Here is a 23409-nt window from a genome sequence, read left to right as displayed (position 1 = left end):
GGAGACCAAAAATATATATCTGAATTAGATAGCCTGTTGTAGCGATTATGTCAAAAAGACGCTCCTGGCTAAAGTAGGTGTGGAGCTCGACCTCTCAGTTACAGAGCCGCCTGATGACAGCTCCTTGATGTCTTCAACCTTTTTGTATGAGAGAAAGGAAAGAACAGAGAATTGCTCTTTGGCCCTTCACCTTCTGCCAGAGCTGAATCTTGCATCTGGCTCCTCGAACTCTTCTTGTGTTGCTTGCCAATCAAGGAGCCATAAGTGAACTGCAGTCTGTGGGTTTATTCCCATCCGCATCCATCAGACTGTGTCTCCTGCTGTCTCTGCTGGCTCATCTGCATCCTGCTCCTCATCTTCCACGTGTCAGGAGCATGTCAGCATAAGCCTGACTTAAACCCGATTAGACTTAGGATATTTCTACACCTGTGTAAGCCATTTTAATGTAAATTTTTCTATATATAATCACATACAAGAATCACTGGTTTAGCTTTTCTAGAGAACCCAATCTAACACACCTGTTAACTTCCCTAATAAACTCCCAAATCATGAGCATTCTTTGTTCTGTGTGTCAGTCACATTGACTTCTAGAGTGCAGCTGAAGAGTGGAGGATGCTGTGGAAGGGACATAGTGTCAGAGTTGGGACGGTGGGTTGTGTCATACCTCAGCTTCATGGAAATCTGCCATTGGTGATGCCGATGATGGAGTTGTCCCCACATGCCTTTTTTAACACAGTGACCAAAGCATTGCCAAGGGAGTTTTCAAGTTTCTGCCAATTGCGCATTGTCTCAGTCATCCCCGTTTATACTAGCTGTGGGAACAGTCAGAATTTCTTCACAGGGACTGGACCATTCTGGTAATGTCCAAATACGCTTCATCGTCCTTGCCTCTAAAGAACATTCTGACTGTACTTGCAAAAGATATGTTTGTTCTGGCTGCCCGCTGTACTTAGAATGTTTTCTGTCAACATCATAATTCAGGCACATTCGTCCTTCTATGGTCTTTCTTATTCATTGTCTCGCTTTCAAGTTGTGACTGAAAATACCATAGCTTGGATCATGCATGATATTTTAGTTTTCAATGTGATATTTTGGCTCACTTTTAACACTTCAAAGAGCTTTTACAGCAGATTTCCCCAATAAAATTTGTCATTTGATTTTTTTAGCTATTGTTTCCATGAGTGTTAATAGTGGATCAGAGTAAAATTTAACCCTTGACAATTCCAGTCTTTTCTTGATGTACATAACCATTTTCTGTTGGTCAAGTGGTGTGTTTTTGTTTTCTTTATATTGCAGTTTAATCAATCCAGTCTGAAGGCTGGATTAATCAAGTTTCATTAGTCAGTTTTTCAGTTGTTCTTTGCTTTCAGCAATCAAGGCTGTGTGATCTTCATGTCACAGGATGTTCATATACCCGTCCTGGTTGAGCAAAGTCAGTAAAAGTCACTCTTTTGGGTGAAAATTTAACAAGTTGTATTTATGTGGTCCTAAACATTACATGATTCTGTTATAATCTTTCTCCTACAAACGAAACTCGAAAATCACCCAGAGATAGGCCAACACAAAGCAAACAAACTTGTTGCTAGTGAGTTGAGGTTGCTGTAAGACAGACAGAATTTGAAGGAATTCTCCTTTGTCTTAGCTCGCACATGATCGTGATAAAGTTGTGCTTCTGCTCATCTCAGTTTATCTTCATTGGCTTCGGTCTTGTTGTGCAATTGACTTGGCTTTTTGTTGGATAACAGAAGGGTACTTTATCCTGGTCCAAATCTTGGACAAGTATGAGAAAAGGTCACATATGACCTGTGTATTATCAAACTCTTTCACAAACAGATCAACAACAGCTTCCTGTGGTTGTTAAACGTTTCTTTGTCTTATCTTTTTTTTATTAAAACATCATTTTATTGGGGGCTCTTACAGCTCTTATAACTATCCATATATCAGTTGTATCAAGTGTATTTGTACATATGTTGCCATCATTTTCTAAACATTTACTTTTTTAATCATTTTATTGGGGTCTCATACAACACTTATCACAATCTTATCATGCATCCATTGTGTCAAGCACATTAGTACATTCTTGCTCTCACTCATCATTCTCAAAACATTTGCTCTCCATTTAAGCCCTTGATATCAGCTCCTCATTTTTCCCTTCCCTCCCCACTCGCCCCTCCCTTGTGAACCCTTGATAATTTATAAATTATTACTTTGTCATATCTTGCCCTGTCCGATGTCTCCCTTCACCCACTTTTCTGTTTTCATCCCCCAGGGAGGAGGTTATATGTAGATCCTTATCCATTCCCCCTTTCTACCCCACCTTCTTTCCACCCTTCGGTATCGCCACTCTCACCACTGGCCCTGGAATCATCTGTCCTGCATTCCCTGTGTTTCCAGTTCCTATCTGTACCAGTGTACGTCCTCTGGTCTAGCTGGATTTGTAAGGTAGACCAGGGATCGTGATAGTGGACGGGGGTGAGGGTGAGCATTTAGGAACTACAGGAAAGCTGTATGTTAAATCATTGCTACACTGCACCCTGACTGATTCGTCTCCTCACCACGACCCTTCTGTAAGGGGATGTCCTGTTACCTACAGGTGGGTTTTGGGTCCCCAATCTGCACTCGCCCTCATTTATAATGATACAATTTTTTTTGTTATTTTATGCCTAGTAGTTGATCTCTTTGACACCTCGTGATCACACAGGCTGGTGTGCTTCTTCCATGTGGGTTTTGTTGCTCCTCAGCCTTTAAGACCCCAGACTCTGTATCTTTTGATAGTCAGGCACCATCAGCTTTCTTCACCACCTTTGCTTATGCACACATTTGTCTTCAGCAATCATGTTGGGAAGGTGTGCATAATGGAATGCCAGTTTAATAGAACAAAGTATTCTTGCATTGAGGGAGTACTTGAGTGGAGGCCCAATGTCCATCTGCTGCCTTAAAACTAAACCTATAAATATATGCACGTAGATCTATTTCCCCATCATCATATATAAATATATTTACATATGCACATGCCTGTATTTAGACCTCTGTAATACCCTTTGCCTTTTACTTTCCTCTTGTCCCTCTATCATGCTCAAGCTTTATTTGGGTTTCAGTAATTTCTCTTGGTTACATTGCCCTTGATCAATGCCTACTAGCCCTGTCACACCCTCCTTGCCACCAATTTTGGATTACTTGTTGTTCCCTTGTCCCTGGGTTGGTCAACACCACCTCCTTTCCCTCACCTCCCCCTCTCCAATGCCCGCCCCCCCAACCATCAGTCCCATTGTTTTCTCCTCCAGACTGTTCATCAGCCTATCTTACCTAGTTAGGCCTGCAGAGATAACAGTATGCACAAAAAAGACATAGTAAGACAAAGCAACAAAAGAAAACACTGCAACAACAACAACAAAAAAATGGCCAGAAAAAATAATAATGAATAAATAAATTTAAAAGGAAAACCTGTAAATAGTTCAAGGTCTGTTTGTTGACCTCTAGGAGTGTCCTCCAGTCGAGTCCAATGGGGTGCTACACTATGGCTACAAAGTCTATCCTTTGTACTCCCTCAGGACCTCCCTGCTCTTCCCTGCCCCCCCCCTCGCCCTGCTGCCCGCCCCTAGTATTTTGCCTCAGTGTGGTAGGGTCAGATTGGGCCAGTCCTGACACTGAGTCTCCAGTGTTGTCCCCCATAGGACCATGGTTCAGCGAGGGACATCATGTCTCATAGTGCGACCAGCCATATGATCCACTCTGCATTGCCTATTCTCAGCGGGGATATCGTCCTCCAGGCTTGCTGGGCCAGACTGCGCTCCGCTCTCTCTTCCTCCCCCTTCACTTGCTCACGTTTGCTCTGATCAGATATGTCCCTCTTCCCGAGCTGCAGCTTCAGTGCCGTCCTCTAAAGTAAATTCTTCTGGAGGGAGGGGCCATTTACTTTTTATTTGAGCCATTCGTGTCAGCTCCTCTCTTTTCCCTCTCTCCCCTCCCACCCTCATGACCCCTTGCTAAATTATAAATTATTATTTTCATATCTTACAGCAACCACTGTCTCCTTTCACTTATGTTTCTGTTGTTTGTTCCCTCAGTGCGGTGGGTGTTATATGCTGATCATTGCCCTCCGTTCCCCATTCCTCCCTTTGTCTCCCCACCTTCCCCCTAAACTTCCTGGTATCATTACTCCTGTTCCTGGATTCTGTGTGAGCTCTTATCTCTTATCTGTACCTCAGTACCTGATGTGGTCTAGCCCACAGTGAAAGGCAGGACTGGGGTCATGATAGTAGGGGGTGAGGAAACCTCAAGGAATCAGAGGATATTGTGTGTTTTATCAGTGCTACACTGCACCCTGGTTGACTCATCCCTTCCTAGTGACCCTTTTGTGAGGAGATGTGCCATTTTCTTCATATGGGTTTTAAGTCTCTGCTCCAACCCCCCTCATTCTCAGCAATATGTTGTTTGTTTGTTTGTTTGGGGTCTTCTGATGCCTATTACTTGATTGTGTTGATGCCTAATGATCGCACATGCTGGTGTGCTTCTTCTGTGTGTTTGTTGCTTTTCTGTTAGATGGCCACTTGTTTAACTTCAAGGTTTTAAGACCCCAAACACTATGTCTTTTGATAGCCAGGTACCATCTTGCTTCCCATGCTTATTTTATGTGGGTAGACAAAACCAACAATAACAGTGACAAAACAAAAGTTTGAATAAAAGAGGGAAAAAAAGAAGAGAATAACTTGGCGATAAAAAGCATACATAGTTTCAGGTCTGCCTACTGACCTTTATGACTATCTCTGTTAAGCTTTTAAATATAATAGCTGTTGTTAAAAAGGTTCTACCAAAAAAAATCAAAAACAAAGCTCTGCCTCTCAAATTCTGAGCAGAACTCTTTTGTGATCAACCTTTAGCCACAGCCATACAGGCCAGAGATTTCTGGGAAACATAATTTTAGCTTACTGAGTCAATGTCCTGTTTCACTACAGTTCACCTTTGTTATCTTGGCATTTAAGCATGACTCTTTAAACCAAGGGTCCTCAAACTTTTTAAACAGGGGGCCAGTTCACTGTCCCTTAGACCCGTTGGAGGACTGGACTATAGTTAAAAAAAAAACTATGAACAAATTCCTATGCACACTGCACATATCTTATTTTGAAGTAAAATAACAAATGAGGCAAAAACACCCGGCGGGCCAGATGTGGCCCGTGGGCCATAGTTTGGGGACGCCTCTTTTAAACCATATTTAGCTTCCAAATAAAATATTCTTTCATCTAACAGGATTCAAGTATTCTTTGTACAATTAAAAACATAACTCTTCCCCAAAGGAAAGCCATCTTTGAGTGAGGTTTTTTTGTTCTACCTGAGTCTCCCATTTACTCTGTATTAACTTTCATTTACTTTATGTTGTACAAAAACCAAACTCATTGCCATTTAGTTGATTTCAACTCATAATGACCCTTTAGAACAAGAAAACAGTAGAGCTGGACCTATGGATTCTCAAGACTATAAATCATTACAAGTTTTGAAACTCTCGTCTTTTTTCCCAATTTCATGTTTTAGAGTTGAAAAAAAATCTTAAAATTGTTACCATTTTTCTTTTCTATGAACTAATTGTGTAGTCAAATATTTTAACACTTCTTCCCCTTTTCATTAGAGTGAGGTTTTTTTTCTTAAATGGGTTAGTCATTAACATCCTTGGCCTATATTGAAATTTTGTAATTGTTCGTTTATCACTGGATATAATACAATGTATCTTCTGTATAGCATACATATTCTTTCCCTAATTTTTTAGTTAGGAATGACCCTTAATCAGTACAGTAAATCCCCACTTCGCTTTTTGGTTCACTAGCTAACGGAGTCCCAAGTGGTCAGGTCACAGCTTCTACTTTTATGAAGTCATTTCTGTACATTTTGCTCCTAGTTTTCCTCTCTCATGGAGCGAGCAGAGCTCACGTTTTCAGACTGAATACTTTCACTGGTCCATGTTTATGAATAATAGTGAGAAATGTGAGCCACATCTAATTCAATGAATCCTGGCTATAAGAGAAATAGCACCATGTTTTTTGTTCTCATGTGGAGCTATACTCAGCAAACATTTTCTCAGAGAGCAGGTAGTAAATATCTTAGACATGGCCATATATATAAGCCTCTGCTGCAGTCCTGCCATTGTAGTGAAAAGCAGCTAAAGACAGTAGGTAAACAAATGGGCATGGTTGTGTTTTATTAGAAACATTTCTATAAAGTGACAGCCAATCTACAGAGCATAGTTTCCACCTCATTTCAATCAGTAACTGCATCCTGGTGCCATCTGTAAGGTGTTGCCTTCCAGGATGCCGACACTGAGTCCTCAGCCAATCCATTGTTTTGTTACTGTAGTTAATTTAGAATAATGAGGTATTGATAGGGCCATTTAATTTCAAGAAAATTTCACTATTTCACTTGCTAACATTAATTCCTTGTTCAGAAACAGTTCTGAATTGGGATAGCTTAATAGTGGCTAAGAATTTATATGAAAGAAATGTTTACTTCAGTGAGAACGGTGATTCAACCTTATTAGATCAGGTCTCATTCTAATATGATAATAGAAGCTTTGGCCCCTGCCATTTGTACGTGAGATGCATAATCGCAACTATATTAGTCATCCCTGGGGAAGGAAAATCCAGATTACTGTGCTGCCAGCACAACTGCTGTGTCCAGTGATCTATTGGACAGGGAGAGTAGTAGTGTGGGAAGAGTATGGTTGACATCCAAAGAATCAGTCTTCTTGTCCATCCATTTTTTAGGGTCTTTGTTCCCACACTCTGCCCATTTAGAGAGCTCAGTAATTGGAAAAGCTGGACAGAGAAGAACTCTGCTTCAGGATTAGAGGAACACTCGTAACAATCTTGTTATGCAGCTATCACAGTCTAAAACCTGCAGTATGCGTTATACTTCAACATAAAGAAAATAAACATTCTCATACCTGGACAATTAAGTAACATCATGATAAACAGAAAATATAGCCATTGTCAAGGATTTCAGTTTGCTTGAACTCAAAATTAGCTCCCATGAAAGCAGTAGTTGAACACTCAAGTGACATTTTGGAAAATATACTCTAAAAGACCTTTTTACTTGTTATACAGCAAAGATCTCACTTTGAGAATTAAGATGTCCCTGGTCCTGGCCATATTATTTTCAGTCATCTCATATGCATGAGAAAGCTGGACAAGAATCGATGCCTTTAGAACCGTGGTTCTCAGCCTTCCTAATGCCCTAACCCTTTAATATAGTTCCTCATGTTGTGGTGACTCAGAACCATAAAATTATTTTCATTGCTACTTCAGAACTATAATTTTGCTACTGCTATGAATTGTAATGTAAATATCTGATATGCAGAATGTATTTTTATTGTTACGAAGTGAACATAATTATAGTGATTAATCACAAAACTATATAATTATATATTGTGAAATATTTATTTCTAATTACAAATAAATGAAATTTTGACTTGAAGCAGGGTGTAGCATGGGAAACAGCCGTAATGTAACAACAGTTAACTGTGTTGCTACATTTTGCGACAGTATGTATAAAATACCAGCGTCCTGTGAAGGTTGAGATAGCTTCTTTCTCACCAGAACAGAAATTCTCGGGGCAGTCTTTGTAAGAGCACAACGAAGATCATCTTCCACAACAAGTCTACTTCTGTATTTAGACTTGATAATCAACAAGCTGGAAAACCCTGTTTCACAGAGATATGTTGTTGGAAATGGAAGAAGAAGGTGCAACCCAGTCTCAGACAGAACAGGATGTGACTGCAAACACTTGATCCAGAATTTTGTAACTGGCATGGTAGAAAAATAAGTTCTCGATGCATCGCTGTTAATAATTTCAATGAACTCCGCTTCTGCTATCTCAGGAATATCTTCAACTTTGACTGTGAATGGGCTTCTGGCAAGTGCAAAAGGGGTGTCAGATAGATTTGGAAAGTACAACCAAATTTCATCTGCAAGCATGTGCAAGTGTTGTTTCACACAAATTGTCGTAATCCTTTTGTCTGATTTTAATGTCTTTTTCCTCAAAGCAGAGAAGGAAGGCAACATGTAAATTTTTTTTCCTTTTTTTTTTTTTTTTGCCAAAGCTGAAGTTTCATTTGGAATGATCGAAGCTTTTCAGACAAATTAAGGCAAAGATGTCACCCAACTAAGCAATTTTTTCTGCAGTTCACTTACATCTCTTCAAACTGCGGTCTTGCTTTCGGATTGGAAAATGTTTTGAGTTCATCACGAAGCTAAAAACATGTTCTAAAACTTGTCCTCCAACAACCATCTCACTGCAGTATAAAATAGCACAGCATTTTTCAGCACATCCAATTCATTGCACAGTTGCCAAAACAGTTGACTGTTTACAAAATTGAAAGAACTTATGACGCTTTTCATTACTTCTGGTAATTCTTGTGGCAATGTCTTCATTGCTAATATTTTCCGATGAATCATACAGTGCGTTCCTATGACTTTTGGTGACTCATTCAGTACCAAACATTGAAATCCAGATCAACATCCTAGCAAAGCTGGAGCACCATCTGTGCAAACACCACAAACCTTTTCCCAAGAGATCTATGCTCTTTCCGAAATGAACCAACTGTGTCAAATACAGGTGCAGCAGTAGTTGTTGGAAGAGGTTTGCAAAAAAGAAACTCATCTTTAAAGTCGCCATCATTAATATACCTCAGGTAGTAACTGTGAACAGTTTGTAATGTTTAATAATACAAAAGATGATACATGGCATAGTTCAGTCAATACAGTTCATTAAAGTTTCCTATGATTTATCATTCTTAGTTTTTTTTTACATACCTGTTACTATCACAAGGGGGCAGTATTCACATCAACCACAGCTGAATATTAAAAGACCAATTAACATCCAGATTAAGTTCCCGTAGTACAGATATTTTTTACTGCAGTAGTTAATGATTTTTTTTTTTTGTGAACCCAGGTCTGGTTTATTAGAAAAGGTGTGAACAGAGGTGCACCAACAGGAGCAGTCTCTCCCCCGCCCCCCCCCCTGGACCTTCCCCTCCCCCCACCCCTGGTTGTAGTGCCTCTTGGGGGCGCAGCCTCTGGCGGCCTGGGCAGTAGGGTTCCCAGACCCCTGGGTGCCCCCTGCCCCAGCTCCCTGATAGATTTATTGCACTTAAGAAAACAAAGCTCTGATCTGCTGCCCCTGTCCCCCACCCGCCCTAGCCGGGCTCCACTCCTCGAGTGCCACCACCGCCTGCCCTTCCTCCTACCTGGCCGTGGAGGCTGTACCACCCCGCCGGCAAGCCTGCCAGAACCAACATAGTTAATGATTTTACAGTATATGATTTTACATTTACCCAGTCATTATAATTCATTATAATTCATGAAGTGTCATTATAATTCATGAAGTGTCATTTTACCTCCAATACTGCTTCTCTCTACACAGTAGCTGCTCTCTGCACATATGTGACTGGTCCACATAAGTATATTATGGTGCCAACCCTGTCACATACCCCCGTATTTGTACGGGGTATATGTGATGGGGTTGGTGGGATGATGTCATCACGCCAGGTACTCGTATTTGGGCATATCTGCATGTGGACAGAGCCCCCTGGAGACATATAGGAGCAGTGTCTCGGTTCCTAAGACCATAGGAAATATGTGTTTTCCGATGGTCTTAGGTGACCCCTGTAAAAGGGTTTTTTGACCCTCAAAAGGGGCCGCAACCTACAGGTTGAGAACTGCTGCTTTAGCATAAGATATTGGTATAGAATATTAACTATGTTAAGGATTGCCAAAGAACAAACAAATCTTTCTTGAAAGAAGTATTACCATATGTTCTTAGAAATGATGATGGTGGTTGACATGTTACCAAGAAGGACCCAGTCCCTAGAGAAGGACATAATGCATTGCAAAGTGGAGGGCTAGAGAGAAAGAAAATCCTGAATGAGATGGATTTGACACACGAGGTGCAATAATAGGCTTAACCCTACTGGGCAGTATTTGATTTTGTTGTACATATGATCGCAGTGAGTCATAACTGAGTTGATGGTACCAAATGAAAATTGAACATTCCACTAAGACTTCAATTTCAAAGAAATGCATGGCAGATGAAAACTCTTTAATGGATAACGATGTAGCTGATTGTCAAACACTTTAACTCCCAAAACAACTAAGTCAGCAGGAAGTTAACAGCACCTAACAACAACATGCATCTCTAAACAGTGTTTAATTTTTTAATAAAAGAAATTGTATGTATTATGTGTCTTGCTTATTTCAGCATGTTTATAAGTCAAATGTCTTGTTTATCTCACTTGTATCATCAATTTTTAATGTAAGGTGTCTTTTGTTGTAAAGTTTGAGGCTTCGGTTTTTAATGAAGTTTTAAGGGGCACTATAATCAGAGCAAATTTTAAAAGGGGAAAACCAATTTGCCTTGTAGTAATGAATATTTGTATCATTTCATAAGTCAGATTTAATGTATTTTCTTTTATAAATTAAGAAAATACAACTACAAAAAGATATATAATGTTTTAATAGTAGGATGAAATAAACAGCTTTACCTTTGAAATGTGTAGCCCTGAGAATGAAAAAAAAACATCTTTTTTTTTCCCCTGTCATTTTCAGAAATAAAAGACCAAACTGACCTTCTTAGTCTTAGTGGGAAAACACTTTGTGTGACGACAGGATCAGCCCCCTCGAAGATCAACAGTCCCAGCACTCTACTCTGTCAGTATATCAACCTAAAGCTCTTAAACACAGTACCACAAGGTATGGTATCTTACACTACCCTGGGATATCTACAGCCATCAGATTGTGGAATCATGGGCATCAGTGCAGTGTCACTGAAAGATATATCTTTCAAGTCTGTTTACTGGAACAATTTGAAATATGTGATTTGGCTCTTTGGTTCTTTGTGTAGAGTATTTTGGTATAAATGCTCCTATTCATCTCCAAGGTCAGGAAATTAAATGAATGAGTAAATAAATAAGGGTAAAAATTAAAACACAATGAAGCGGAATTATATGCTAAAACTATTTTAATTTCACCTTACTATTTTCTAGGAAAATGTTCTGAAAATTGCTATGCCATTTAAGATTCATATGTGTTTTGGGGTCCTCATGGTGCAAATTTGTTACTTGAAGTTCCAGGGCTCCTCACTTGCCTATTTAGTCAAGCTACTGGGGCTGTTGCACTTGTTCCTTGTTTCTCATCATCTCTGGAAATGTATGAGGCTGTGCTGTGCAGTAGTACTTCAGAAGCCTCAGCATTGCTCGTTGGAATTATGTGGAGTTCCAGCCAACTATTTAGATACCTAGGAGGTGAGGGTTACATTCATGAGATCTAATCTAGCCTGTTCTTTAACAACAGAATGTTTAATGGGAACCGTTGGGATGCTTCTACTTGAGAACCCATTTGGGCAAAATGGACTCACCTACCAAGGTCTTCTGAATGAAGCAGCCAAGATATTTGGCCTTCGGAGCAGGAAGCTAAAGCTGTTTCTGAATGAAACTCTAACACATGGTGAGGAAGTTACAGAGCATGATAAATTGATTTTATATTGAAAGGTTTTAATGCAATCAAGCTATTATAGATTGTCTTGTTTGTGAAAATAATACTATATGTCATTTTTCAGAAATTTACCATCATATTTTAAAGAATGGGCTGAAGCTTAAGAACAAATGTAAGGATAATATAAGACCAGGCAGTGTTTTGCTTTGTTGTTCATAGGATCACTATGAGTATTAGCTGACTCAATGACTTGATAGCATCTAAATAAAACAATAATAACTTAAAGAATAATAATCTTGGGTTCTAAATAATCTTAAGAATGGCATATTAATAAACATAAATGCTTATTAACGCATAAGTATATTTTAATAATGTATCTGCTGTTCCAAAAATTGTTTCTTCCGTAGAGATTAAATTTATCAGAATATTGTAAGAGTATAGCCTAAAAGAATCTTATAAATGACATTGTGCCTCCCTTTTACAGTTTATCAAATATGCTCACTTGCATTTTCTCATTGTCTTAGAGGAGAGCTTGAAGGGATGCATCATTTTTCACTATATGACTCAGAAAACTATGACTTGGAATACACAGCTAGTATAAGCAGATCCTTTATTGTTGTTCCTGTTCCTTAAACCAAATTTCCTGTCGTCTGCTTCTTGAGCGGAGCTTCTATGACTGTTTGAAAGCTGCTCTGTAGATGCTGTACTCCTCCCTTCTGCATTCTGTTTCTGTAACCCATAGTACACACTGGGTATGTGCACTCTAAGATTGTTGCCTCTGGAGTCATTTGCCTTAATAACTTCTCTTTGTGGCCTCTACTAATAGTCATCCTTTTCGTCATATCAGCTACACCATCCTTTACTCATATGTTGTCACATATACTAGATATTCTACATCATAATTTGTACGTTTCAGCACTTACCGGAAATTGCCGTTCTACTTCTACGTCACCTCTTCTTTCTTAAGTATTACCTCTTTCGGGAAGTTTCATTAGGCATTTTTTTAATAATTCTTTTCATTATATCCTCCCTGTTTCTTGTTCTCTTGATATTTTCCCTCTTTCCATATTAATATACATTTTTTATAATTTGGACAAAATCATCTTAATCTTTGTACCTCTGTAAGTAATAAGGGTTTGTTTGTTTGTTTGTTTGTTTTTTCCCTTCTGCCTCCTCTCAATATTTATTATTTGGACAACACAAGATTGTTTAAATATAATATTGTTAGGTATAGATTTTTGTTGTTTAGTCTTTAATGTTATCTGAACTTTCTGGCCATTATTACTCTGTTTCTTCTGTTCCTTTTTATCTTTCTATTTTTCTTATTTTTAAATCATTTTATCGGTGGCTCATACAACTCTTATCACAATTAATACATCCATCCATTATGTCAACCACATTTGTACGTATGTTGTCCTCATCATTCTCAAAACATTTTCTTCTACTTGAGCCCTGATATCAGCTACTCATTTCCCCCTCCCTCACTCATGAACCCGTGATAATTTACAAACTATTAATATTTTTTCATGTCTTACACTGTCCAATGTCTCCCTTTACCCACTTTTCTTTTGTCTGTCCCCCAGGGAGGAGATTGTATGTAGATCATTGTGATCAGTTACCCTTTCTCCTCTACCTTACCCTTACCTTCCTGGTAACTCTACTCTCATTATTGGTCCTGAGGGGTTTATCTGTCCTGGATTCCCTGTGTGTCCAGTTCTTACCTGTACCAGTGTACATCCTCTGATCTAGCCAGATTTATAAGATAGAATTGGGGTCATGATAGTGGGGGGGAGCATTAAAGAAATAGAGGAAAGTTGTATGTTTTATCAGTGCTATACTGCACCCTGACTGGCTTGTCTCCTCCCTGCAACCCTTCTGTAAGGGGATGTTCATTTGCCTACAGATGGGCTTTGAGTCTCCACTCTGTACCACTCCTCCTTCACAATGATTTGATTTTTTGTCCTTTGATGCCTAATGCCTGATCCTGTCAACATCTCGTGCTTCTCCCATGTGGGCTTTGTTGCTTCTCAGCTAGATGGTTGCTTGTTTATCTTCAAGCCTTTAAGACCCCAGATGCTATATGTTTTGATAGCTGGGTACCATTAGCTTTCTTCACCCCATTTGCTTATGCACCTGCTTAATCTTCAGTGATCATGTCAGGAAGGTGAGCATGATGGAATTCCAGTTTAATAGAACAAAGTACTCCCTCTTGCCTTGAGGTAGTACTCAAGTAAAGGCCCAATGTCTATCTGCTAGTTTAATACTAAACCTATAGATATATGCACACAGATCTATTTCCCCATCATATATAAATATAGTTACATATGTACCTGCCTGTATTTAGACCTCTACAAATGCCCTTTGCCTCCTAGTTCTTTCCTCTATTTCCTTTTACTTTCCTTTTCTCCCACTATCATACTCAGCCTTCATTTGGGTTTCAGAAATTCCTCTGTTACATTGCCATGATACTGTCCTAGCAGGCCCTCTACACCCTCCTCACCACTTATGTGGATCACTTGTTGTTCCCTTGTTCCTGGATTTGTTAACACCACTTCCTTTCCCCCAACCTCCCCCTCTCCCATGTCCCCCCCAGAACCGTCAGTCCCTTGTTTTCTCCTCCAGATTGTTTATCCTATCTTATCGAGATAGACCTGCAGAGATAATGATATACACAAAAAAGACAGAGCAAAACAAAGCAACAAAAGAAAACTAATGACAAATAAGAGCCTATAAATAGTTCAAGGTCTATTTGTAGACCTTTAGGAGTGTTTTCCAGTTGAGGCTGATGGGGTGCCACTCCCTGGGTGCTAAGTCTGTTTTTGGTATTCCCTGGGGACTTTGTTGCTCTGTTCCCCTTACTGTTCAGTTGCACACTTTTAGTGTTTCACCTCAGTGTGGTGGGGTCAGATAGGGTGCAATTCCCACACTGTCTCCAGTGTTGTCCCCACTAGCGCTATGGGTCAGTGAGGGACGCTGTGTCTTGTAGTGTGGCTGGCCCTATGGTCCTCTCTGTGCTTTGGCTGCTCTGACTGGAAATAACGTCCTCAGAGCTTGGTGGGCAAGGATGTGTTCCACTCTCTCTTCCTCTCCCTGAGAGCTGTAGCTTCAGTGCTGTCCTCTGCAGTCAATTCTTTTGCAGGATGTAGTTGGGACTGGGGCCGGCCTCTCAGACCTCTGTATTGGTTCCCTGCGTCATGCAGGTATGTTACATTCACCTCTTGGAGCACTGGGTTGAAGTGAAGTCTGGTCCCTCTTTAAGGAGGGTATAAACAATACCCTCTCCTTGGATGGGTTAGTGCCCTGTTCCCCTGCTACCCATGTCTTCTTCTTTCTTCCCCGCTCCCTCCTTTTTATTTCTCTACCATACATAATCCTGGATTTATTCTGGCCCCTGCCACATTACCTGGTACTCACCCCAGGAATGTTTATATATAGTAGCTTTTTCCCTATGCCCCTTTTGCATTTTTTAAGCTTACCTCAGCAGACTCATGTTGTGCTTGGCTAACGCCATTTAACATGATTTCCTCCAGTTCCTCTCATGTGCTTTATGCGTTCATCACTGCTTTTCAGGGATGTGTTGTACTCCATTGTATATATGGATCATGATTTTTTTATTCATTTGTCTGACCACTGTGGCTGTGTAATATGTGCTACAATCAGGTAAAGGAAGGCCTCCCACTGTGTCCTTCTTGAGGAGTTCTCTGCGAATTCTGGGCTCTTTTCCCTCTCCATATGAAGTTGACAATCAGTTTTTCCATTTCTTTGAAGAAAGATGATGGTAATTGTATCGGGATTGCATTAAACTTATATAGTGCCTTGGAAAGAACTGACATCTTTACTATATTGAGTCTTCCAATCCACAAGCATGGGATATTCTTCCATTTGTTGAGGTCACTCTTGGTTTCTTATAATAGTGTTCTGTAGTTTTCCTTGTACAAATCTTTTGTTTTTTTAGTAAGGCGTATCCCTCGGTATCGCAATTTGTGCTTGGCTATTGTGAAGGGTACCACCATTTTTATCTCCTCTGTGATCTTGTCTGATGTGTATAGCAGCCCAATAGACTTCTGTTTGTGTATCTTGTATCCTGCCACTCTGCCATATTCCTCTATTGCTTCCAGTACTCCCCTTATGGAGCTTTTTGAATTTTTCATATATAAAATCATATAATCTACAAATAGCGATAGTTTCACCTCTTCCTTTCCCAGGCGAATACCTTTGATGTATTTTCTTTGCCTTGTGCTGTTAGCTAAGACCTCCAGTACGATGTTAAATAGTAGTGGGGACAAGGGGCATCCTTGTCTAGTCCCCTTTTTCAGTGGTGGTGTTTCCATCTTTTCTCCATGACTACTACGTTGGCTGTTGGTTTTTCATATATAGCTTGTATTATATTGAGGACTTTTCCTTCCATTCCTGTCTTCTAGATGGTCTTAAACATGAATTGATATTGGATGTTATCAAATGCTTTTTCCGCATCTATTATTATTATCATGTTGTTCTTACAGTTTTCATGTCAGTGTGGCGAATGATACTAATGGTCTTTCATATGTTGCACCATCCCTGCATCCCCAGTATGAATTCCACTTGGTCATGGTGAATTATGTGCTTTATATACTTTTGTATTCTATTGGCCAGAATTTTGTTATGGATTTTTGCATCAATATTCATTAGGGATATTGGTCTGTACTTCTTGATTCTTGTGGAATCCTTGCATTATTTTGTTATCAAGAGTTATACTGGCTTCATAGAAGGAGTTCATGAGTTTGCCTTTTTTTCTGGATTAATGTCAATTCTTCCCTGAATGCTTGGGAGAATTCTAATGTGAAGCCATCTGGCTTTGATTACCTTGTCTATTCTCTTGATTACCTTGTCTGTTTCTTCTATTGCTATGGATATGTTGAGATTCTTGATATCTAGCAGGGATAGTCTTGAGGGGTTGTTTTTGCAAGAATTTGTCCATGTCTTCCAAGTTGTTGAATTCATTGGAGTACAGTCCTTCAATTTACTGTGTAATTATCCTTTTGATTTCAGTAGGGTCTGTTGTAATGTCCCCGGTTCATCCCTCATCCTTGCTATTGAAGTTTGTTCCTTCTTGTCTTTGGTTAAGTTTGCCAGCGGTTTGCTGATTCTGTTTATCCTTTCAAAGAACCAACTTTTAGCAGCATTAATTTTTCCATGGTTTTCTTATTTTCCCTATCTTTGAATTTTTCCTTGTCTGGGAAGACTCTAATCCATCTATTATGATAGATAATTCAGCTGCATAGAATATTCTTGGGTTTGTGTTATTTTCCTTTAATTTTTGGAATATGTTACTCCACACTCTCCTCTTCTTCATAGTGTCCACTGATAGGTCTGAGCATATTCTTATTTGGGAACGTTTATATGAGATTGCTTGTTTTTCCCTAGTTTTTCTCATGATTTTCTCCTTTTCCTCAAAGTTGGATAGTTTAACTATTATGTGCCTCGGTGACTTCTTGGGATTCAGTGTAGCTGGTGTTCTCTCAGCCTCCTGGATGGACTCCTGGTTTTCATTCATTAAACTGTGGAACTTTTTCCTCCAAAAATTCGCTCACTTTCGTTGCAGATGACTTCTTTGTTGTCTTCCTCCAGTAATCCAATTTTTCTGATTTTGTGCATCTTCATAGCATCAGACATAACTCTTAGGTTTTCTTCAGCTTTTCTGATGATCTTATTATTTTTTTTCGTTTGCTTTTGGTCACTGGTACAGTTCTCTGCCTCCTCCAGTTGGTTGATGAAGTCCCTGAGTCTGCTACTGGTTTTTGTTATATCGTACCTAAGCACTTGTATTTCCCTTTGGTGTATGGTCTTTATCTCCTCTATCATTTCATCCTTTTTCCGTATTGTTTCCCTCATATCCTGTATGACTTCAAACAGCATTCTAAAATTTTTCTCTGTGGCAGATCAATGCCTGCTTCCTCTGTGCATGTCGTTATGTTCAGGACATCTTCTGCCATTGCCTTTTGTTTCTCCTGTTTTTTGTTGAGGTCGGTGTGGCTGATTGCTGTTTGCATTGCATTTTTTTCAGAGGAGCCAGGTGCCATTTTCCAGAGTCGAAGAGTATTGGGCTCTTTCTTGGAGACTTGTAGGAATGCTTCTTCAAACTGCCCACAACTAATTGCACTATGGAATTGGCCTACCACTTTATCCTCCTGTGGCTTCACTCTTTCCCTAGTCTACCAGTATTCTGTTATGTGGAGAGCGAGTTGTATGGTTCTCTCAGGGGTCGCTGGTTGTGTGGTTGTTGACCCGTGAGGCCACGGCAGCCAGGGGCACCTCATTGGGCATACAGGGGTGGCTGCTGCAGCAGGAGTGCCACAGAAGGCTGGTAGGTGTGCCTTCTTTGATGTAAAGCACCAAAAATTTGGAACAGAATTGCCCTGGTCAGGGAGATTACTGGAGAGGTTGGGCAGAGGATCCCAAAGCAACATGGAACATTGACTAGTGTTGGCCAAGCTGCCTTAGGCTGCGTGAGGCACTAAGGCAAGAGGGAGCGAGTTTCCTCAGTCATGTTATACCACAGAGGACAAGTATTTGCTCCCCCAGTATGCAGCCAAGATTTCCCCTAGAAGAAGGTGGATGGGATTTCCCCAGACACAGTGTTAAGCCCTGCAATAGGCAGGTGGGTGGGATTTCCCTTAGAATAGTGTGGGCTGGGTTGCCCCAGCCTCGGATTATGCTACAGAGGGTGGAGCTCTCCCAGCTAGGTGGAGGCCAAATGGTCAGGGGTGGCGTGTGAGAGAAAAGGTGGGGGGGGGGGGGAAGAAAAAAAACTGAGCCTTCTCAGACTTTGGTGGGTCAGAGAGATGAGAGGGAAACAAAAGTAACAAAATAGCTGAGCCTTGATTCTTGACCTTGGGCCTGGAAGGGTTTAAACCTTGACTTTAGGTGGCAGCAAGCTTTGGATGTGTTAAGATAAAGCCCTTGGGCCTGCTCCAAATGATCCTTCTTCTGGCTGAGACAGTGGTGGGGGTAGGTCAGGTCAAACCCTAGCCAGCTTCTACTGTGGTAAGCCAAAATTCCCCAGCTCCTCAAAGCCTAGTGGATTTGTTCCTACTTATCTTTATGAAGCTCCTCTTATAACTCTCTTGCTTCAGTTTCTGGGAAGACCCATTGGTGTGTGTTAATCATTGCCCATCTTGCCAGAAATCCCCTGCTTAAAGTTTTAAGAAAACTTTGTTCCCTGTTCCAGTGGACTCTAAAGACCATTTCCAGACCTCTTTTAATTATTAAAGCGGAAGCTTTAGGAGTATTTTCATTGACAGGATTACTGACTGAGGAGATAGCTGTTGCTTTTCTTTGAATTCAGGATTTGCTAGAAGCAAAATACCCCTTAGTAGGCAATTAACTGTAAAATTAGTGAATCAATATGACAAAGTAATAATTATTTATAAATTATCAAGGGTTCATGAAGGAGGGGGGGAGAGAGAGGGAAAATGAGGAGTTGATATCAAGCAAATGTTTTGAGAATGATGATGGCCAAAACTGTACAAATGTATACTTGACACAATGGATTTATGTATGGATTGTGATAAGAATGGTATGAGCCCCCAATAAAATGATTAAAAGATAATTTTTTTCTTTTTTTACATTTTATTAGGGACTCATACAACTCTTATCACAATCCATACATATACATACATCAATTGTATAAAGCACATCCATACATTCCCTGCCCCAATCATTTCTCAAGGCATTTGCTCTCCACTTAAGCTCCTTGCATCAGGTCCTCTTTTTTTCCCCTCCCTCCCCTTTCCCCCCTCCCTCATGTGCCCTTGGTAATTTATACATCGTTATTTTGTCATATCTTGCCCTATCCGGAGTCTCCCTTGCCCCCCTTCTCTGCTGTCCCTCTCCCAGGGAAGAGGTCACATGTGGATCCTTGTAATCAGTTCCCCCTTTCCAACCCACTCACCCTCCACTCTCCCAGCATCGTCCCTCACACCCTTGGTCCTGAAGGTATCATCTACCCTGGATTCCCTGTACCTCCAGCCCTCATATGTACCAGTGTACAGCCTCTGTCCTATCCAGCCCTGCAAGGTAGAATTCGGATCATGGTAGTTGCGGGGAGGAAGCATCCAGGATCTGGGGGAAAGCTGTGTTCTTCATCGGTACTACCTTGCACTCTAATTAACCCATCTCCTCTCCTAAACCCCTCTATGAGGGGATCTCCATTGGCCGACACTTGGGCCTTGGGTCTCCACTCTGCACTTCCCCCTTCATACATATATACATATACACACATATACACCTACATACACACACTTATATCTTTTTTTTTTTTGCATGATGCCTTATACCTGGTCCCTTGGCACCTCGTGATCGCACTGGCCGGTGTGCTTCTTCCATGTGGGCTTTTTTGCTTCTGAGCTAGATGGCCGCTTGTTCACCTTCAAGCCTTTAAGACCCCAGACACTATCTCTTTTGATAGCCGGGCACCATCAGCTTTCTTCACCACATTTGCTTATGCACCCATTTGTCTTCAGCGATCCTATCATGGAGGTGTGCAGTCAATGATATGATTTTTTGTTCTTTGATGCCTGGTAACTGATCCCTTCGGGACCACTCGATCACACAGGCTGGTGTGTTCTTCCATGTGGACTTTGTTGCTTCTGAGCTAGATGGCCGCTTGTTTATCTTCAAGCCTTTAAGACCCCAGTCACTATCTCTTTTGATAGCCGGGCACCATCAGCTTTCTTCACCACATTTACTTGTTCACCCACTTTGGCTCCAGCCGTTGTGTCGGGAGAGTGAGCATCATAGAGTTCCAATTTAATAAAAGAAGGTATTCATGCATTGAGGGAGTGTTTGAGTAGAGGCCCAAGGTCCTTCCGCCACCTTAATACTTGACTTATAAATATAGACACATAGATCTATTTCCCCATCCTCCCATATATATTTGCATGTACATGTCTTTGTCTAGACCTCCATGAATGCCTTTGACTCCTAGCTCTTTCCTCCATCTCCCTTGACTTTCCTCCTGCCCTACTACCATGCTTCGTCGCCACCTGGGCTAGAGTATACCTCTTCTCTAAGCAACCTTACCCTTGATCATTTCCCACCAGGCCTGCCACTCCCCCTTCTCTACCATTTGGGGTCCCATGTTTTTCCCTTGTCCCTGGGTTTGTTAACACCACTTCCTTACCCCCCCCTACCCCCCCACCCCAAGTCCCCCCGGAACTGTCGGTCCCGTTGTTTTTCATCCAGATAGTTCATCCAGCCTGTCCTATTCAGACAGACATGTGGAGACACTAACATGCACGAAAACAAGACAGAGGAAAACAAAGCAACAGTATACAACCAGACAACAAAACAACAAAAACAAACCACTGACAAAGAACAGAACAAAACAGTTCACAAGAGAAAAGCTTGTAGTTAGTTCAGGGATCGTTTGCTGGCCCTTAGGAGCGTTTTCCAGTCCAGTCTGTTGGGGCACCACGCCCTGGCCCCAAAGTCCACTTTCAGCATTCCCTGGGGACCTTTCTGCTCCATTCCCTTGCTGTTCCGCTGCACTGCCCCAGTGCTTTGCCTTGGTGTGGTAGGATCAGGTCAGGCGCAATTCCCACACTGTGTCTCTGGTGCTGTCCCCTGTAGCGCCATGGATCAGTGAGGGGATAATTTAAAGAAAAAAATTAGTCAATCAGTCACTCTCTTCTGTTTTGTTTCCATTTTGAGTAATTCTCTATTTGATGTATTTTAGTCAGCTGTTTTTTGTTTGTTTGTTTTTATTGTTGGCTCTTAAAGCTCTTATAACATTCCATACATCAATCGTATCAAGCATATTTGTACATGTGTTGTCATCATTTCCAAAAAGTTTTCTGCTTGAGCCCTTGTAATAAGTTTTTTTCCTCTCCATCCCCCATGCCTCCAATTAATATATTGTTATTATTGTTTCATATCTTACACTGTCCAGGCTGCTCCTTTTATGTATTCATATTAGCCATTTTTTGTTAAATTGGTTTGACATCATCTCTTGAATGTTTGATAAACACCTTCTAGCATAGTCTTTTTATGTATTTTACACTATGAAATGTTGGTACAAGAACACTTATTGCTTCTGGGTTGGTATTGCTACTAGGCCATTTTGTGGGGTTTTTTTTATGGATGTAAGAAATGTCATTGAGTAAAGTGGAGGAAATTTTTAATGGTTAATGATTAAAGTAGTATTTGTCTTCAATGGCAGAACATTGATTTTTTTAAAAATATCTTCTTTCCATTTCTATTAGAAATTACAGAGGATATCCCCATGAAGACTTTGAATATGAAGACTGTGTATGTTTCTGTATTACCAACAACGGCAGAGGTCTAACATGTGTCTATAAATGTGGTCAGTCAGCTTTTCCCTATGTTACACCATCCCTAATAAACACAGAGATACCATGAAGGTATTTTCTTCTGGTATATTTATAATACGCTGCTTTGGGCCCAAAGTTCAAACTAGATTGATTAATCAAGTATTGACATCTCACAGTAATAGGAACATTTAACCTTAAACACCTGTGCAGTCATATTGAAGAATGGTTGCAAAGTTATCAACCTCAGCACTTCAAACTCATTTAGGTTCTCAAAATAGAAGTTACTGAAATAGCACCTTATAGGTATACATTAAAATGAAACCACATGCAACAGTGGACTTTTTTCTATTTCTGCTACCTGGGTTTTCCTGGGCAATTCAGTGGAATATTTTAAGTTTCAGTAAATCTAACAATAAGTTTTTCTTTCACATAATAAATGTATTGGATGTAATTCTTTCTCTAGTTATTTAATAAAACTTGTTAATTATATTTTTTGAAGAGCACAAAAAATTTTGTATTAAGATGATGCTCTAAATGTCTGATTTTGCTTCTCATGATAATTTGAATCCTCAAACTGAGACCAAGACTAAATTATATATGTAAAAGTTTATTCAGGGAGGATTTATGAAAACCTTTTTGGAGAAATTACATATGGAGGTGTTGAGATCCTTCAAAGTATAATGTAAGTCTGATACCTTTGAAAGACGACAAAGGGAAGATTGATTAGAACAAAAATCAGATTATAGTACAACTTTGAGACTGGTTAGAACAACAGTTTTATCAGGCTGGGTCAAAATGACATAGATGTTCCATTTGCCTGGGTCACTGAGTTGATATGAACTTACAATAGCAGTTAACACTGGAAAACTATTGCTTTACCCTTTGAAATCTAGACACCTGGGCCACCGTCCTTTAAAACCTAGGAAGCTGTGCCTCTACACCCTGAAACCTAGTAGGTTTTGGTTCCACCATTTGAAACATGCATTCCTACTTAGTGCTTCATATAATAGATCTGATCTAAAAACAGGTTTATTCACAAATCATACCATTCATTACAGCAGTCATATTAAAAGGAGTTGTATAATCATGTCCACAATCAATTTTAGAACATTTACTTCTTTCTTGTACTCCGTTTTATCAGTTCCCTACCTCCCCTCCCGTACCCCCTAAGAAACCTTCAGTGCACCCACTGTCTCTAGAGTGCTCCCCATCCTGGATTCCATGCAGAAAAGTAAAGCCACTATACACTGCATGACAGCAAAGCTAGTCCTAGCTCTGGTCTGCGGTCAGAGGAGAGTCCCTGGAGGCCTAATCCATGTGCGGCGCCGCCAATGGGTTGTGGACTCCCACGGCTGGGTGTTCACAGTTTAAGGTGTTCCCTCCTTAGGATTTGGCTGTTGGCGTTCACAATCCTTCCATCACACCGCTGGCTGTGCTTCTGCTTTTTGGGCCTGGTTGATGTCTCCCTCAGATGGCTGCTTGTTTGAAGACTTCCTTTCATTATAACTCTGTCCCTTTAATCTGTGTAAATGGATTTTATGGTGCAATAGTTGATTGGATCCATCTGATACAAGGCTTAATTTCTTTAACAAAATATTGAATTATCAAGTTCTTTTTGAAGATTT

General features: G+C 40.4%; 1 protein-coding gene across 2 annotated transcripts in view; it reads left to right on the top strand.

Moving 5' to 3' along the window:
* Positions 1 to 21873, top strand: part of IARS1 (isoleucyl-tRNA synthetase 1) — a 154125-nt gene extending 132252 nt beyond the window's left edge. For both annotated transcript variants that reach the window (XM_075549828.1, XM_075549827.1), the window contains 3 exons: positions 10590 to 10733; positions 11334 to 11486; positions 21716 to 21873. In XM_075549828.1, the coding sequence (XP_075405943.1) occupies positions 10590 to 10733; positions 11334 to 11486; positions 21716 to 21798 (380 nt within the window). In that variant the 3' untranslated portion in view covers positions 21799 to 21873. The remainder of the gene's footprint in view (positions 1 to 10589; positions 10734 to 11333; positions 11487 to 21715) is intronic.
* The last annotated feature ends 1536 nt before the right edge of the window (positions 21874 to 23409 follow it).

The sequence above is a fragment of the Tenrec ecaudatus genome, chromosome 5 (assembly GCF_050624435.1).
Source record: "Tenrec ecaudatus isolate mTenEca1 chromosome 5, mTenEca1.hap1, whole genome shotgun sequence".
Taxonomy (NCBI): Eukaryota; Metazoa; Chordata; class Mammalia; order Afrosoricida; family Tenrecidae; genus Tenrec; species Tenrec ecaudatus.
Note: the sequence above shows the minus strand (reverse complement) of the source record. Positions and strands in the feature narration are given on the sequence as shown.